The 17,409-nt window shown below is 30.5% G+C and overlaps 1 protein-coding gene across 1 annotated transcript; it reads right to left on the reverse strand.

The window, feature by feature from the left end:
* Positions 1–2,928: 2,928 nt before the first annotated feature.
* LOC111394306 lies at positions 2,929–4,011 on the reverse strand. Its single transcript, XM_023020055.1, has 3 exons — positions 3,875–4,011; positions 3,608–3,695; positions 2,929–3,360 (listed from the first exon to the last, which is right to left on the reverse strand). The coding sequence occupies exons 1-3, from the start codon at positions 4,009–4,011 to the stop codon at positions 2,929–2,931; spliced, it is 657 nt and encodes a 218-aa protein (XP_022875823.1).
* Between the last annotated feature and the right edge of the window lie 13,398 nt (positions 4,012–17,409).

Consider the following 17,409-nt stretch of genomic DNA (forward strand, 5'->3'; position numbering starts at 1 on the left):
GGAGATAAAGATCCTCCAGTTGTTGGCGGATCTGATAAGACTGAGGAGATAGTTACATTACATTTCCACATAGTTCAAGAGTTTTATTTGACATTTAAAACATTCTCTCATTTTGTGTACAGGTGAAAATCGTGGAACGAAATGTGGATAGGAAAGGAAAGGGCAAACTGGACCCAACTAATGATATCGTTCTGCCGTATACTCTCGAAGCACTATCATTTGACTTGGGGGTTGGATCTACACAACCTGACATTTTACATTCCGAAGACATTCAGAAGTATGTCGATTCTGTAATATCGGATGTGGTCACCGCAATTACAACCATTGATACCGAGGTACTTATAACTGTAGGATTCAGACATCATGTAGTTCACAACTAGTTAATTGTCATAGGTCACAGATCACACTTATATGCTGGATGGTCACAGATCATAACTAGTACATGGTTATAGGTCACAGTTCATGTGCAGCACGCTAAACTAAGATGTGCCTTGTCACAAATTCAAGATTCACAAAATGCATGTACTAGTAAATGGCCATAGGTCACAGGTTACACATATACTTACTAACCATTACATAGTCCAGTTCTAAGGTCACAGTTCATTTCTTGGTAGACTAGAGTTTATATGCTGCATGCTAAATTCAATAAATGTGCATAAAGTAATCTGTGACCCGTTACAACATTATGCAGGACACAACTACTGTTGAACTAACTTCTGAAGTGCTAGTTAAATGTGTTTCAAGGCCTGCAAAAATATTGTAGTCTCCATTTGTGGCTGGAGAAGGAAAGTTATTCAAACATGACGATATTGTTATTTTTGAAAATTACAAAGTTCGTGTTGATGAAGTTGATAGCTCAGCATTCATGGCTTAGTTCCAGAGAGGGTACAAACCAAGAACCAAGTACTGTTATTTTGTATCCATTTGTTAATTTGTATCAATAACTTGTTGTAACACAATAACTTACTTTTCCATATTGGTCATAGGAAAAAGTTTAGTGATGAAGATGGTCGAATCAATCCTACTTTTGTTATTAGGTCACGCTCAGTAGGTCCTAAGTCCTAGTTCTACCAACTTACAAATTCAGACTCATCTTTGACCAGTTCGGTATGATTACATTATTCTACTGATATAGGTCACATTTTCATTGCTAATTAGTCATAGAATGTATATACAGATCACAACACATAGTTATTACCCAATGTGCACAAATTGCAGTCCATAGTCACAGATTACTGTCCATAGTTCATAGTCACAGATCACAGATACATGGTTCATATAAACAGGTTATATTCCACATTACTGAGTTCTTCCCTTTTTATTGAAACAGCACATGGATGCATGCTTTTATTACATTCGTCAGGTAGCAAAACTTGGCAACAAAGTGAAGCTTAGAGCCACAATGACCGATTCTTGGTTTCAAAATAAAATCAAAGACATATACCTGCTTTTCTGAAGGATCCCAATGTTCTGATGTCAGAGTCTAGCCTTATTAAAGTTGTAACAGGTGACAGCCTTCCTTTGAGCACACCTTGAGCTGATGTTAACTACGTGTTCATGCCATTACTGCCCACCAACAAAGCTCACTAGATGCTTGGTTTGTTGCAATTTAGAAGCCACAGGTTGATAGTTTTCAATTTGGCAGACAAAAGTTACCGTGACTGGAAAGTTGTAAAAGGTATAGAGCCATTTGTGAAAATCTTAGCTGCTCTAATGTATAATCATGGAATATCAAAAAAGGACCCCGATTATATTGAACCAAGTTGCATGGAATTGAAGGTTACTGTCGATGATACCTTACCTCAGCAAATGAATGGGTATGTTTGTGACCAAGAGTGCAATATGTATAACTTTTAAAGAAAATTCATTTGTAACATTTTGTCCTGTGTTGTTTTGTAGTCACGATTGCGAAATATTTGTGATCTTATATGCGTTATATATCCTCCATGAAGGCAGAGAGTCCATTCCACATACATTTGATGCTGGCAAGTATAGAATGGACATTGCCACACTGCTGTATAAGCATCGGGAGATGTACGTGAAGAGGGCGAGGTAGCCTATAACGGGGGAGGGGATTGTCATAGAATGAAAGTAGAATGAATTATGTAAATGAAGTTGACGCTTTAGTTTTGTACATGTTACAAATATTAGTATTTTCTGCCGAATGGAGGTGATTGTATTGAATACTAACTTGTTGTAAGTTTTAATTTGCAATACATGAATGCAACATGTTTTTGCTCATAATATTATATTTATTACATATTATTGCAATATTTTCCATAACAAAAATATTGTATTTCACAGGTCTTCTGTCTCACATATGACACAGGTCATATGATACACAGCACAGTATTTGTGACCTGTGTCATATAACACAGGTCACAAGTACACAACACAGGGCATATCTCTGTTGGAGACGGTCACATGTTAAACCACCAGGACACAAGTCACACGTTACACCACTCATCATTTATATTTGATAGAGAATGTAGTCACATATGTCACTTTTTTTGAAAAGGTAGTCACATGTCTCACAACTCAGGTCACAGGTAGTCATGAGACACAATTAGTCGAAACAGGTATCCCATCTGACACAGAGCACTTGTCTGTTGGAGAATGTTACGTGTTATGATACATATGTCACATTTTATGGTCCGAATGGAAGAAGTAGTCACATATATGTATCTCATACAACAGGTCACATTTGGTTATCAAACATCTTTAGAATTCAAACATAGGTCACTGTTTCTTATCATAACAACTATGTAAATGTCGAAACTTAATTGCACTTGAAAACAAAATGGTCACAGGTATATTTCACTCTGCTATTTCAATGAATGTTTGAAATAAAAGAACATGAGATATCTATAATGTATCTGTATTATCGGTTGAATTCTATTTTCATTTATGTTACTTTCCTATGTCATTCTAGTTCAATGGAACTACACTTGAGCATCTCCTACGATTGTGACATTGTCCTCCACAACAACCACATTTCACTGTTGGTTTCCCTTCTCTGGATGATCTCTTCCTCTTCTCAGTAGGTCTTCCAGAACTTCTCTTTTGGTTAGGAGCTAACACAATTTTAGCTTGTACTTCTTCAGGCACTGTCCATTCATTCTGGTTCCCAACAGGATGTATAGAATATTGGTATGCATTCACGTAAGCGTCTCTTGTGTAATAATAAGAACAGTAAGCATATGAATCTCTCCTTGTATTTGCAATTATAGCCAAGGCATGTGGACACGGTATCAAATCAACTTGTAGCATCCTGCATATACATGTATGTTGTTCAATATCAACAATAAATGTTGACTTTTCATTGCTGACAGAAAACACTGACTGGTTAGAGGGATCTACCTGAGAGAATGTAAAAACAGTAATAGTATCATGTCACATTTATTATAAATATGTCACAGACACATATCTTATGTCACAGGTTAATATATCAGGTCACATGCATTTATATTCATTGCACATGCTTAAATCCAGGTCACACATGCAAATGGTGCACACAAATATCTTCTGTCACGGATATACAGCTCATATCATATGCATTTATGATGAGTCACACACATGAATTTTACTGTCAGAGTAATGAAGTTACCCTCAAGTGCCTCAACTCTACACTTATTTTCCTCATCTCCTTCTTGTACTTGCTTGACAATTTCGTGAAAGTTCCATGTGCGTCATCTCTATGTTTTCAAAATCAAGATTGTACAGTTTGCCATAATGACTCTAGCAACGATACAATAGGGTAATTCTTGGCTGCCTTTGTCATAGCATTAACTGATTTTACGATATTCGAAGTCATTGTAGAGTATCTGTTTGTTGGCATATGGATTCGTAACCACTTTTCCAGTCCAACATCTACCTGCAAACACAAAGCTTATTGATTGATATCATATAACCAACATATGTGACCATTTTTATGTATGTGAAAATGTCATCAGATGTAGTACAGTACCAGTAACTAGTAATCTTCTCATTCATTATGTCCAGTCGTCGCATGTAATATTCAAAATTTTCCAATGTATAAGCACGGACAACCGAATTGAATGCTTATGTAATGTTTTCACAAGATTTCCCATAGTATGATTTCAAGTTTTGCAACAAATGATATGTACAAATACCATGAGAAGTCCTATGATATACATATTCTATTGCACAGTTTATACTCATGTGACGGTTCGATACAAAACACAGTCCGTCTCTGTGCCCACAAGCCTTCTTGAAGTTTTCTAAAAATCATCTTCAAGATTTATCGTTCTAATTGTCTCCAATTCCAAAAGCAAGAATATATATGCTGTTATTTGCATCTTGTGTACACGTTGTGAAAATGGTACCTCCATAATGATCATTCAAGTAAGTATCATCAATCACAACCACAAGTCTACAATGCTCCCATCCCTGTGTTGATGAACCAAGTGCCATAAAGCAATATTTGAACATATTGTGACTATCCACTTCGAGTTCTGTGACCGTGTCGGGATTATTTTGTTGGAGCACGTAGAAGAAACTTGGTATCTTACCAAATGATTCAGCTAGATCACCCCTAATCATTCTCAAAGTTTGTTCGCGAGACCTCCAAGCTTTCGAATAATTCAAATAAACCCCGTAAGTATGCAACATATCACTGCATATATCCTTCGGAGTATATATAGTATGTGACGATGTGTATTTATATTTAATGGTAGATGACACAACTGAAGTTGAGACTGCCTGTGTGACTCCAACACTATATTTGATGGACATATGTGACTACCAATCTTTCGAACCTTAAATAAATTTGTTTTACCCCACTTTGACGATCTACATATCCAACTACATCCACGATGTGAACACTTCACAACATATTCTTTCTTGTTAGACTTTTCAACCATAAACTCAAACATGTTCTGTATGGAGAAAAGGAATAGGCTCTGTTTCAAAATATTCTTATCACGGAAGACCCTTCCTTCTTCTACCTCCCTAGCATCAGCTACCGATACAACGGTGCCTTCAGTGTCACATATGTGACCCATTATTTCTATTGATGCTTCGCATATGTATGATACCATGTCCTGCAACGTACACAACTCATCACTAGAATGTGCATTGATTGGTAATATGATAGATGTATTATCAATTTCTGTATCTGTAACATCAATGAATAATGGGTATTTTGCAGGTTCACGTTGCATATCCTTTAGTAGAATGTACGATAGGACATTGTTATCATTCTTTATCTTGATTGGTGGCAAATCATCATTCAGCACATACTTCAATGAGACTGCTACTTTCATGGGATCCAGATTAAATTCTCTCATAACCGTGTCCACAAGCTGTACATAACTTCAATTGCGATCCACCAACACCAATGACGATTGAGATCCATTTATCAAACATATGTGCAAGTACACCATTTCTGCAAGCTAAAATTAACATCAATACTGGCCACGGGATGAAAATAATATATATCAGGTCACATTTTCAAACAAGTCAGTTATCTGCCACTAAATACAAGTCACATACATATCGAATAGCATACATGACACACACACACACACACACATACACACACACACACACACACACACACACACACACACACACACATATATATATACACAAAGAAGACTTATGTGTCTAAATTGAACGTGACAGAGGTGAAACAAAGGTCACGTTCTTATTACATACAATAGAGGCCCCATGTGCTCAAATTGAATAAGATAATGGGTGAAACATAAGTCACAGTTCATTTATTACCATTCTCATATTTACGCTTCATATTCTATCCACTATACACAGTAGACGCATGAGTCACATACATGGAAAGTATGTAATATGCGATTAGAGTATCTGTGACATGTAAATTACAAATTTATGTACATTATGTGACTGTGAAATTCTTGTCGTGTTTAGCGCAATGAATGCAATTTCCAAGCAATTAGTTCGATTACGAGTAGTTTTGCGACGATCAGCACTCGTTCGACTACCATTCAATTTTTTCCCCTGAAATTGTGACCGTGAGATCAATTACTTCCTATAGCATTCCATTTGTGACTACAACGTTCGAAGCAGATGAACAAAATAATAGAATTTTACCTGGATTGTCTTCTCCGGCTGGTATTTTCGATTTCTCAAATCTAGCGGTAATCTGTGACGGAAAGTATTAAAATCCAGTTAAATCTTTGAATTTGTTATTGAAATTAATCGACACAGTTACCTCCTTCGTCATGAAAACTTGAAATCCATTTGAATTTTTAATTTTGGAATGTGGATTTGTATTTGGAGGGAGTCCTGTTATACTGGAAAAGTGAAACTTGAAATCCATCTGAATTTTTAATTTTGGAATGTGGATTTGTATTTGGAGGGAGTCTCGTTATACTGGGAAAGTGATCTTAAATGGATTATACATAATCTTTATATATATATATATATATATATATATATATATATATATATATATATATATATATATATATATATATATATATATATATATATATATATATATATATATATATATATATATATATATATATATATTTAAATGGATTATACATAATCTTTATATATATATATATATATATATATATATATTGTTAAATACCTAATGTTTGAATTTTTAAACTATAAATCTGTCTTTTGACTTGGGGTACACTATACACCTGGGTTGTGATTTTTTCCCATTCAAAGTTGAGTGAGCCCATTGTTTCGTGGGCTTTTCTATCTTCTCTAGCCAGGGCAATAGGATCAGGAAAATAATGAAATTAAAATAAGCCTTTGTTTTGTTATAAAATAATAAGATAATTATTTAGTGTTATCATGATATATAGATAAGTATTATCTAGTCTAGAAGGCCTATTTTATTCCAATTATATCTCTTATTTTAGACCATACAAATATGGGTCCCGAATCTCAATAAAAGACATACTTGAGTTTTGACTCATATATTCTTTTATATATTTTCTCTCTTTTTATTACATGTCATCAACACGATTTTTTTGAAAGACTCATGATGGATTGTTAAGATACCTGCTAGATCAATAATGCAATTACGCATACTATTCTTTAAGGCAAAACATCTATTTTGGACTTAACATTATCAGAAAATAATAATAATGTTAATACAATATCAGGTGCATCAAATATCGTTGAATGCTCCAAAAAACTTGTATTATTTTATCAAATAATTCAAAATTATATATTAACGATGCACTTAATTCTAATAAATTCAGAAGAAATTTGTTTAGTTTTAAAAATATTCGCTGCAATGGATATCATATTAAGACAATATAAGAAAATAATGTCGAATATCTTTGCATAACTTCTTTTGTAGTTGGCCAGAAGCATGTATTATACATTTATAAAAATGATATAATCAAATATTGTCATGAACCAGAAATTCATCAACCCAAAAAGTTATACTTTGACATGATTGACTTGAACATCCAGAATCTATAATGATACATCGAATAATAAGCAACTCACATGGACATCCTTTAAAAACCAGAAGATTATTTTACCTAATAATTATCTATATGTTGTTTGTTTGTAAGACAAATTAGTCATTAACCCTTCAACGACAAATGTCAATATTGAATAAATATTGAATATCCAACTTTTTTGGAAAGAATTCATGGAGATATAAGTAGGTCAATACACCGATCATGTAGACCATTTCGTTATTTATGGTACTAATTGATTTTTCTACTAGATGGTTACATGTTTGCCTACTTTTCATTAGAAATGTAGTTTTTGCTAGACTACTTGCTTAAATCATAAAATTATGAGTGCAATTTTCCTGTTACTTAATAAAGACTATTCTTCTTAACAATATTGCTTAATTTAAATCACGAGTATTCGATGATTATTGCATCTCAATTGGGATTGTTATTAAACATTCAGTTGCGCATGTTCATATACAAAATGGTTTAATGGAGTCGTTTATTAAACGCCTACAACTTATTGTAGAACTATTACTTATGAAAACATAACTCACAGCTTCTGTTTAGGGTTATATCATACTACATCCCGCGTCATTAGTTCGCATTAGACCAACTGTCTATTATTAATATTCACCTTTGTAACTGGCATTTGATTATGAACTTGATATTTCTGACCTATGAACTTTTGGTTGTGCGGTCCAAGTCCCTATTTTTCACCCCACAATGTACTAAAATGAGTTCCCAACGAAAACTTAGGATTTATGTGAGTTTTGATTTACCATCCATCATTATGTATCTTGAACCTTTAACACGTGATTTATTTATTGCATGTTTTGCAGATTGCCATTCTGATAAAATAACTTTCCTAATTTTGGGAGGAAAAACTACATTCTGAAAAACAAGGAAAATTTTCTTGGAATGAAATAACTCTATCTCACTTTGACCCCGCAATAATCAATGTGAGCAAGATGTAGGAAAAATAATTCATTTGTAAAGAGTTGCAAATCAATTACTTGATATATTTGTTGACACAAGAAAAGTGACAAAATCATACATACCAGAAGAAAATATTCTAACAAAATTTGATGTCCTTGTAGGACAATCAGCTATAGCAAATGAATCACAAATATGTTAAAAATGTGGTTGGCCAACTGGTTACAAAAACTTTGTACCTTGTAAAAGAAAGGTACATGAGAAAAATAAACCAAAAACTTCAAAAGAAATAATATTAGAAAAATTTGTTCAATCAAATATTGAAATTATAACTCCTGAATAACCACAAATATTTGAAAATAATGAGATTTTAATAAATTATATGTTATCTTATAAACTATGGGAACGAAATAATGTTGTTATAGACAATAATTTCGCTTTTAACGTGACTTTTGATATTATATAAAATGCGGATCCAGAACTACAATCAGTTAAAGACTATCAAAATAGAAATGATTGGCCAAAATAGAAAGAAGCATATAGGGGAATTGAATTCCTTAGAAAAATGAAAAATGTTTGGATCTATAGTTCGAATACCTAAAAATGTAATATCTGTTGGATACAAATAGATTTTTGTACGAAATAGAAATGAAAATAATAAAATTATAAGATAAAAGCCCGACTTGTAACTCAAGATTTCTTACAAAAATCAGAAATTGATTATAAGGAATGAATATATATATATATATATAGTCCACGAAGGACTTAAAGTACCAGGAACAGACAATACATGCCCGAGAACTATATTTTCAATTAAATTGCAAAGCTTATTATATGGATTGAAACAATTTGAACGGATATGTTATAATCGCCTTAGCGAATATTTATTGAGGGTGGGTTATAAAAATGACGATGTATGCCTCTGTGTTTTTTTAAAGAAAATAAATTTTAGATTTGCAATTGTGGCAATTTATATTAATGATTTAAATTTAATTGGAACTCTTAAAGAACTAAAAAAACTACTTACTATTTAAAAAATGAATTTGAGATAAAAGATTTAGAAAAAACTAAATTTTGTTTTGGGCTGCATATTAAACATTTTTCAGAAGAATTATTTGTTCATCAATCTACATATACAGAAAAAGTCTTAAAATATTTTTATATGAATAATGTATATCTATTGGCATCACATATGGTTATTTGATCACTTGATGTGAAAATAGATCCATTTCATCCACTTGAAGATGGAGAAAAGTTTCTTGGTCCTTAAATTTCATATCTTAGTGCCATTGAAACATTAACCTATCTTGCAAATTACACTCGATCCAACATAACTTTTTCTATAAATCTCCTTGCAATATATACCTTTACACAAACTCAAAGACTTTTTTATGTTAATACTCATGTGGAAAACTTATAAATGTTCTGAAAGGATATCGTGTTGTTCTTGAAGAACAAGTTTATACATACACTATATTTATTATAGGCAACAATATTTTAGTGTATTAAAAAAATAGTATAGTGCTGCCAAATAAAAACAATATAAGTATATCAATATCGTTTTTTCATAATAACAATTAAAAGAGCGTTATATAAAAGATTTTTTTTTTAATCTCTACATCCATGTCCACGATTGCCATAGAATACAATCAAGGTATTGAAACTAATGTGCATTATCAATTTAGTCAAATTTTAGAATTTTAAAGTGCTAAGCATTTGATAGTGAAATACAAATTTTATATTAAACTTTTCTTTTCACATTGCTTAATTGGTCAAAATTACGACCGTGCTTGTGAAAAATTGTATCCTTGAACAAGGGAAAACAAAAATAATTCTTTGATTTTGTTGACATCATTTAAACTTTGATGGTTCACTATGCTATATCATCACAAATTATTTGACTATTAATTATAACAAAGTGACAATTAAAAATGTTTATGTACTCACATTTTTCTAGGTCTAAACACATCAAGTCAATACTTTATGATTTATTAATATTTGGTTCAATTTTTGTATATCTCAAATCTTAATAAAATTGATAATATTGTTTTTTATGTAAAACGTGATAGTAGAGAACATTTATTCACTCATCTATTATGAGTACTCGTTGCATCCAATCATTTTGTTGAACTTACAATGGCTTTCTAAAGGAGATATGGATGCATGATTGAAGCAAAATTAATATAATATCAAGTTTTACAAATCTGATTAGATGATCCAAAAGAACAATACTGTGTGATATGCGGTTCCAATTTTTTTATTACTAGTAAATTGTTCTTCATTCAATAAAAAAAGAACCTATTAAGTTTCAAAAATGTGTGTCATAATTGATACTATACCAATATTAATACAATTGCACATACTATACTGAACTAGAAGTTCAATGTTTTGAAATACTAGTGGTGCATCGTGCATTGCACGATAACTATTATATTTTTGTAAGTTAATTTATCCGAAAGATAATATATTTTAGTAAAATGAAGCATATAATTATGTACACTTAGCATGAACGATTATACACACACACACATTAAGTAATAAATCATAACGAGAGTTTATGGTCATAATGAATACAATATTCATAATTTAATTAAGCTCAAGAGTATGATTACATAATAAAAAAAAGTACGTCTAAGGAAAAGCACAGTAAGAAACCCAATTTGAAGGAAAGACTTTCAAATTCACATTGACCGGAAAAACGTTAAAAAAAAAGTTTAATAAGATCATAGGAAAAAAAAATTGAACAATTATGAGTGAAAGTTATTATAATGTGCAATACAATTACCTTTCTTAGCATAGAATTATATCATTCATCATGCAGAAACTATATCAAAAAAATATAGGTGAGCTATGACTATGAAGAAAATTTTTCTAGTGGGAACTTGTAAGTCAATTCCATGAACGGGGTCAAATTCGATGAGCTCTGCAAAATCAAATTGAGTCATGGCAGAAATTGCCTGTTAATGAAGTGATAAAATTACTTTGAAGTGTTAGAGATCATAAAAATAAAGAATTTTGTCACAATGAGAAATATATTACAAAGGATAACTGTAACTAATCCATTCTCCCAAATTCGGTAGCAATGTATCTTTAATATTCAAAAGTAACTTGAGAAAGTTTTTTCTGTAGAATTTTATAAAAAAAAACTTAGATAAATGGTTGATTCATATATATATATATATATATATGTATTTGCATCCTGAGGTTTAATTTGAGTGAAATCTAAGTAACAATATGTGTAGTTAAAACTAATGTTTAAGTTTGCTCCAAATATAATAAACTTATGATATTTCACAAACATGTTCACGTGGATAAAAATAATGTGAATTACAATAGAAAAATATATAAGAAAAACGACATGTCTATTTGTTGACAACACATCCTCACCATGTAAAAGAAAATATATACATTTGCAATTAATTATATAAAGAATCATATTCACAAAAAATTTCTCTCTTGTATTACTTACAATCGCATTCTAGAAGTATATNTATTTGTATCCTGAGGTTTAATTTGAGTGAAATCTAAGTAACAATATATGCAGTTAAAACTAATGTTTAAGTTTGCTCCAAATATAATAAACTTATGATATTTCACAAACATGTTCACGTGGATACAAATAATGTGAATTACAATAGAAAAATATATAAGAAAAACGACATGTCTATTTGTTGACAACACATCCTCACCATGTAAAAGAAAATATATTCATTTGCAATTAATTATATAAAGAATCATATTCACAAAAAATTTCTCTCTTGTATTACTTACAATCGCATTCTAGAAGTATATATATAGTTGGAACAATAATAATAATAATAATAATAATAATAATAATAATAATAATAATAATAATAATAATAATAATAATAATAGTAATAATGATGATGATGATGATGATGATGATGATGATGATAATAATTTATTATTATCATTATTATTATTATTATTATTATTATTATTATTATTATTATTATTGATAAAAGACGATAAAGAATGCAGTTGAATAGTCAATGCGAAGCATACATGAAACTACACATATCATTGTTAATATTTTAGCGTGAAGCAAGATCATACCTATGCAAAATCAATATTATATTTTTCATTATTCACGGACCACATGCTCTTAGAGAGTGCGTTAGACTTGCTTTTACCTGAGAGCAAATTACAAGTTTTGTTGGAGGGAACATGGATGATTTGCTTGGATACATATTAAAAGTACTTTACATGCCTGTTTTCAAAAATCAAAAGGTCAACAGATCTTTTATTAGCATAAGAAACTATCAGAAGATTAAGAAATGTGCCTCGTTAATACTGTACTATTTGTCAACTTCAATATAAAAAAGAAAAATTCAAATGATCAATTACAAATGAATATTTTGTCGAAGATTAGTATCCAAATAATTTAAGTCCACGTATTTTTGCATTAGGCTAGAAGGTAATGCCTCTTAGGAAAAACATAAGACATAAAACTTATCAGGAATGAAACTTTCAAATAAATTGGCAAAGCACAATCGTGCCTCATTTTTACATCCTTCTCGTCCATAGGATTTGATAGACCAAGACGATAATATTTTCAAAAATCGAAAATGAAGAAAATCTGCTTACTGGGTCTTATTTAAACATATGTCCAAACCTATGATCGATCTTCTGTCTTATATCTTTAGTTTTTCCTAGAAAGAAGGAAAATGAGTTTTTTTGTGTGTAAAAGAGTAGAGTGAAGTGGTTGTAAGAAAATTTGAAATTTAAGATTATAAATTGAGAAAAAACAACATACTGTAATAAATGTTAGTTAAAGAATCAGCTCTTAATGTGAAATCATGTTGGAATATAGAGTTTGAGCCCCTTTCAATCATCAGTAAGCTAGAAGTCTCTTAAAAGCATAACATAATTTAAAAGATCAATCAAATATATTGACAGAAAATTCGTCATTGGTTTGAATTATGGTAGGTTTTTGGGAGATTTCTTTCTAAATTAAGTTATAAATGCTTTGGAAGAGGCTCATGCATTATTGTTAATATTTGACTCCTTAAACGTTCCTGCAGAAAAATATGTAGCTTGATTAAGTAAATAGAAATGTAGAATGAAACCATACATCAAATAGGAATACAGAGAAGAACAGTTACACTATAGAGGAAAGATTAAATGAGAAAAAACCTCTTTAGCTCCACAAAGGTATAGTTTTGAAAGCCAATAGTAAGAGTACAAAAAGAAGCATCAAATATTTGAGTTAGAGCAAAATATTCTTCATATAGACTTAGAATATCCTGTTTATATTTTTTTGAAGATATTAAGAGTAGAAATATATAACAATTTTTTAAAAATAAAAGTACAGGTGTTAAAACTATTTTCTTGCTTGGACTAATTTTAGCCAGAAGGATGCTAGTCTCCGAATGACGATGATATATCATTGAATGAAGTACAATGTAAGATTTCATTATATATGTTAATTAACAATGCTAAAATAAAAAATTCTGTAACCACTTTACTCAAAATGAATAAGATGTACAAATTGAGTGCAAATTTGAAGTAAAAATAACACAAACAAATTAGAAATCCAAATTCTAATGGATTTAGTTATATAGTGTTCATATGTAAGATAACAAAATAAATGTTCAATAATAAGTAAACATGAAAGGTACAAATGAAAATGTACAACTCATGTAAGAGTCAAACTTACATCGACATGACACACTTTGTACACCACGAACATGAGGATTTCATCGTTCACGGGTTCAAATATACATGTGTCACCTATTTGAAATTGTTTCTCTCTATCATAGTCTGCTTAACCTATGGTAAAACAACGTACATAACCATCTGTTCTTAGATTTGTTCGTACTAGCCAATTATGATATGAACAATCATGGATTTGAACACTCTGAACAAATTTTGGTAGATACAATCAAGTGAAGGCCACAGGTACATACTACAAAATAAATTCACAAATCTATAAATAGGAAATTTAGAATGAAGTGAGAACAATAAATATATAAATGGTTCATATATGTAAGTCAATAAAGATACAATCTAGAAAAGATTTAAGTCAAACAAGAACTCACATTTTTCGATGACCATCGTGATCAACCTCTAATATTACTCAAAAAATAGGATCACCAGTACGTGAAATCTCTACCTCAAACGTATCAAACTCATACGTTACTTTTACGCCTGAATGGTCAAATATCGAAACATTGAGAGTATAATTTTCGTTGTACTCAAAGACAATAACATAATCATCTTGCAAATTATGGTGGTCAAAGAATTGTGGCCATCTAGTAGCAAAATATATGTTATCATCTACTCTTTCCAGTTGTATGTTACAAATAATTCCATCATAACCAATCAAACGTACTGTATCACTAAAGTCATGTCCTAAGTGACGTACAAAAATCTAGGAAACGACTATAAAAAAATATAAGTCTCATAAAAATATTTTTCTTTATATATAGTTTTATTAAGGGAAGGTTGCAGCAGTGTTCACTAACCTTTTAGTTTTTCGCAGATTTATCTTAACCTTCATTTTGTGTCAGGGAAGGTCCCTAATCTTTTATAAATATGCATCTGAGGTCCAGTTGGATGGAAACCATCCAAAACATCGTTAGTTGATCGAAAAAAATTCGTTGAACTATCTGCTACCGCTACAATTTTATTAGATGTTGATACCTTTTTGGACGATTTTATTGAATGTTGATTCCTTAATTTTTTTGATCAATTGATGGTGTTTTGGATGGTTTTCGTCCAAATAGACCTCAGGTACATATTTATGAAATATTATAAACCTCTGCTAGTACAAAATGAAGGTTATGGTAAAATCTGCAAAAAATGTAAAAATTAGGGACCGCTATTGCAATTTTTCCAATATTAATTATGAATAAATGTTAACAAAGAAATCATTTTAAGACTCACCAAACGAACATTATGGCCCAATGAAGGTGTGATAATTGTAAGAAACAATGTGGTAAATCACTTCTATTTGACATAATATTTATACCATAGAGAGCAAATAAGTATATACATTAAACTTTTAGCAACAATAGAAAGTTAATTCTTCTCTACAAGAATTATTGTCACATATTTTCAAGTTATGTAGTCTTAAGTAATCAAATTCACATAGATTTACTGATATGGAGGACATAAGATTGCCCCTTCAAACAAGGAAATCCATGTTAGATATAATATAAAAAATGAAGTTTCATTTGTATTTAAAAACATAAGTAACCGAGGACAACAGAATGAGTTGAATAAAAAAGGATAGGATTTAAATACATACCCATTAATATAAAAGATGGTAAGTAGTATGATCACCGGTAGCCACATAAAAGGTACGAAACATAAAATCCAGAGACTGAAATTGGTACCTGTTCATTGAGATTAAAAAATGCGTGGCTAATAAAAGAAGAGATTTCGACTGTAAGATTTTACAACAATATTCGAATTTTTATTTTTTGGAAAATTCTACTTGTATATAATTATTGCATATAATGGTGTCATAATGTGATGTGGCAATCATCCGATTGTTGATGTGTAACTGTGAGATTTGAATTAAAGGTTAGATTCAGTGCCACGTATAATTATGGACACCATTATGTAAACAACTATGTACATGTAACACTTTTCTTATTTTTTTTATTCATTTTTCTCACTTAAAGATTATTGGACATACTTTTAAATTGTCAAAGTTAATACTAATACTTATTTTTTAACGATCAATGTAATACAAGTCTATAACTAATGATGTTTCCATACTTTCAAAAAATACTGTAGTTAATGAATAAAGTTGTAAAAAACACTAAATTTTGTCTTTAATTGAAGTTTAAGTTGATGGGAGAAAAATGAACAATAATTTGTAACAAAACTTTAATTTCAATTTAATAAAACTGTTATTTATATAATTGAAATTGACGATAAGAAAGAAAAGAGCATGAAACAAGCACGATGTAATCAAAGAACTTACTATGGCTCCACTCCCAAGATTGTTTCATATTTCTAATCTTCTTGACTCCTGGAAAAAATCCAAACCATAAGCAATTATGATAATGCTATCTTCAAAACATTAATAGCAAAGTAACAAATAAAATACATATAACCATCATTAATCTCCACACATATAGCCATAAAAAATCACTATCATCTCCCTAGCATGCCAAGTCCTTATTCCTTATCTTTGTACACAAGACTCTGACTTAGAAAATTGGAAAGATTGTAATAACTTACCAAAGAAAAATAGCTAACACGGTTTATTGCAATAGTTAGAGATCTAGAAATCGCCAAAGAAATGACTATAAAACAAGAATGACTATATAAGAAGAATATAAGTCTCATATACAAATATTATTTACTTTAAATATATTTTTAATAAATGTTAATGAACAAATCATTGTAACACTCACCAAACGAATGTTATGATCTAATGAAGGTGTGATAACTTGAAAAAAGGGTGTGGTAGATCACTTTTATTTGACAATATTTCTATTACAGAGACAACATGTAAGTGTATATATTGAACTTTTAGCAGTAATAGAAAATCAATTCATTTCCACAAGAACCATTGTCTAAAAATCTATAATCACACTTTCAAGTGATATAGTTTTAAGTAGTAAAACTCACATAGACTTACTTACAACCCCATTTCAAATCCACAAACCTTGCCAAAAAAAAAATAATAATAATAAAAAGAAAAAGAAAATGTACATGTTTCAAACTTCATGAACCAATGTTATACACATTATTTTGGTTGAATAATTTTTGGAACACACAAAGTAATTAGAGGTCAATTGGTAGCATTAAATATAAGGATCAATTATAATAATCACAGCAATAATTATGAAAGCATTGCACTATATATATGTACCAAAATAATACTATGTGTCTTTACAATTTAATATGAAATTGTGTATATGTAAAATATAAAGATACCTCTAGTGATCTGAGAATGACCAAATTCATCGAGATTCCATGAGAATTAGGTTCTCAGGACGAGGCTCAATTTGAACCACCTTTGAGATCGCAAAATAATAAGTGTCCACCGCTAATATAGTAT

The sequence above is a fragment of the Olea europaea genome, chromosome 5 (genome assembly GCF_002742605.1).
Source record: "Olea europaea var. sylvestris chromosome 5, O_europaea_v1, whole genome shotgun sequence".
Lineage (NCBI taxonomy): Eukaryota > Viridiplantae > Streptophyta > Magnoliopsida > Lamiales > Oleaceae > Olea > Olea europaea.

Bases quoted from the DNA above. Each gene is read 5' to 3' on its own strand.
- LOC111394306 (XM_023020055.1), bottom strand. From the start codon at position 4,011: ATGCGACGACTGGACATAATGAATGAGAAGATTACTAGTTACTGGTAC. The intron at 3,696-3,874 runs GTAGATGTTGGA...TTGAAAACATAG, and splicing joins AATAAGCTTTGTGTTTGCAG to AGATGACGCACATGGAACTT. The intron at 3,361-3,607 runs GTAACTTCATTA...ACATTCTCTCAG, and splicing joins TAGAGTTGAGGCACTTGAGG to GTAGATCCCTCTAACCAGTC.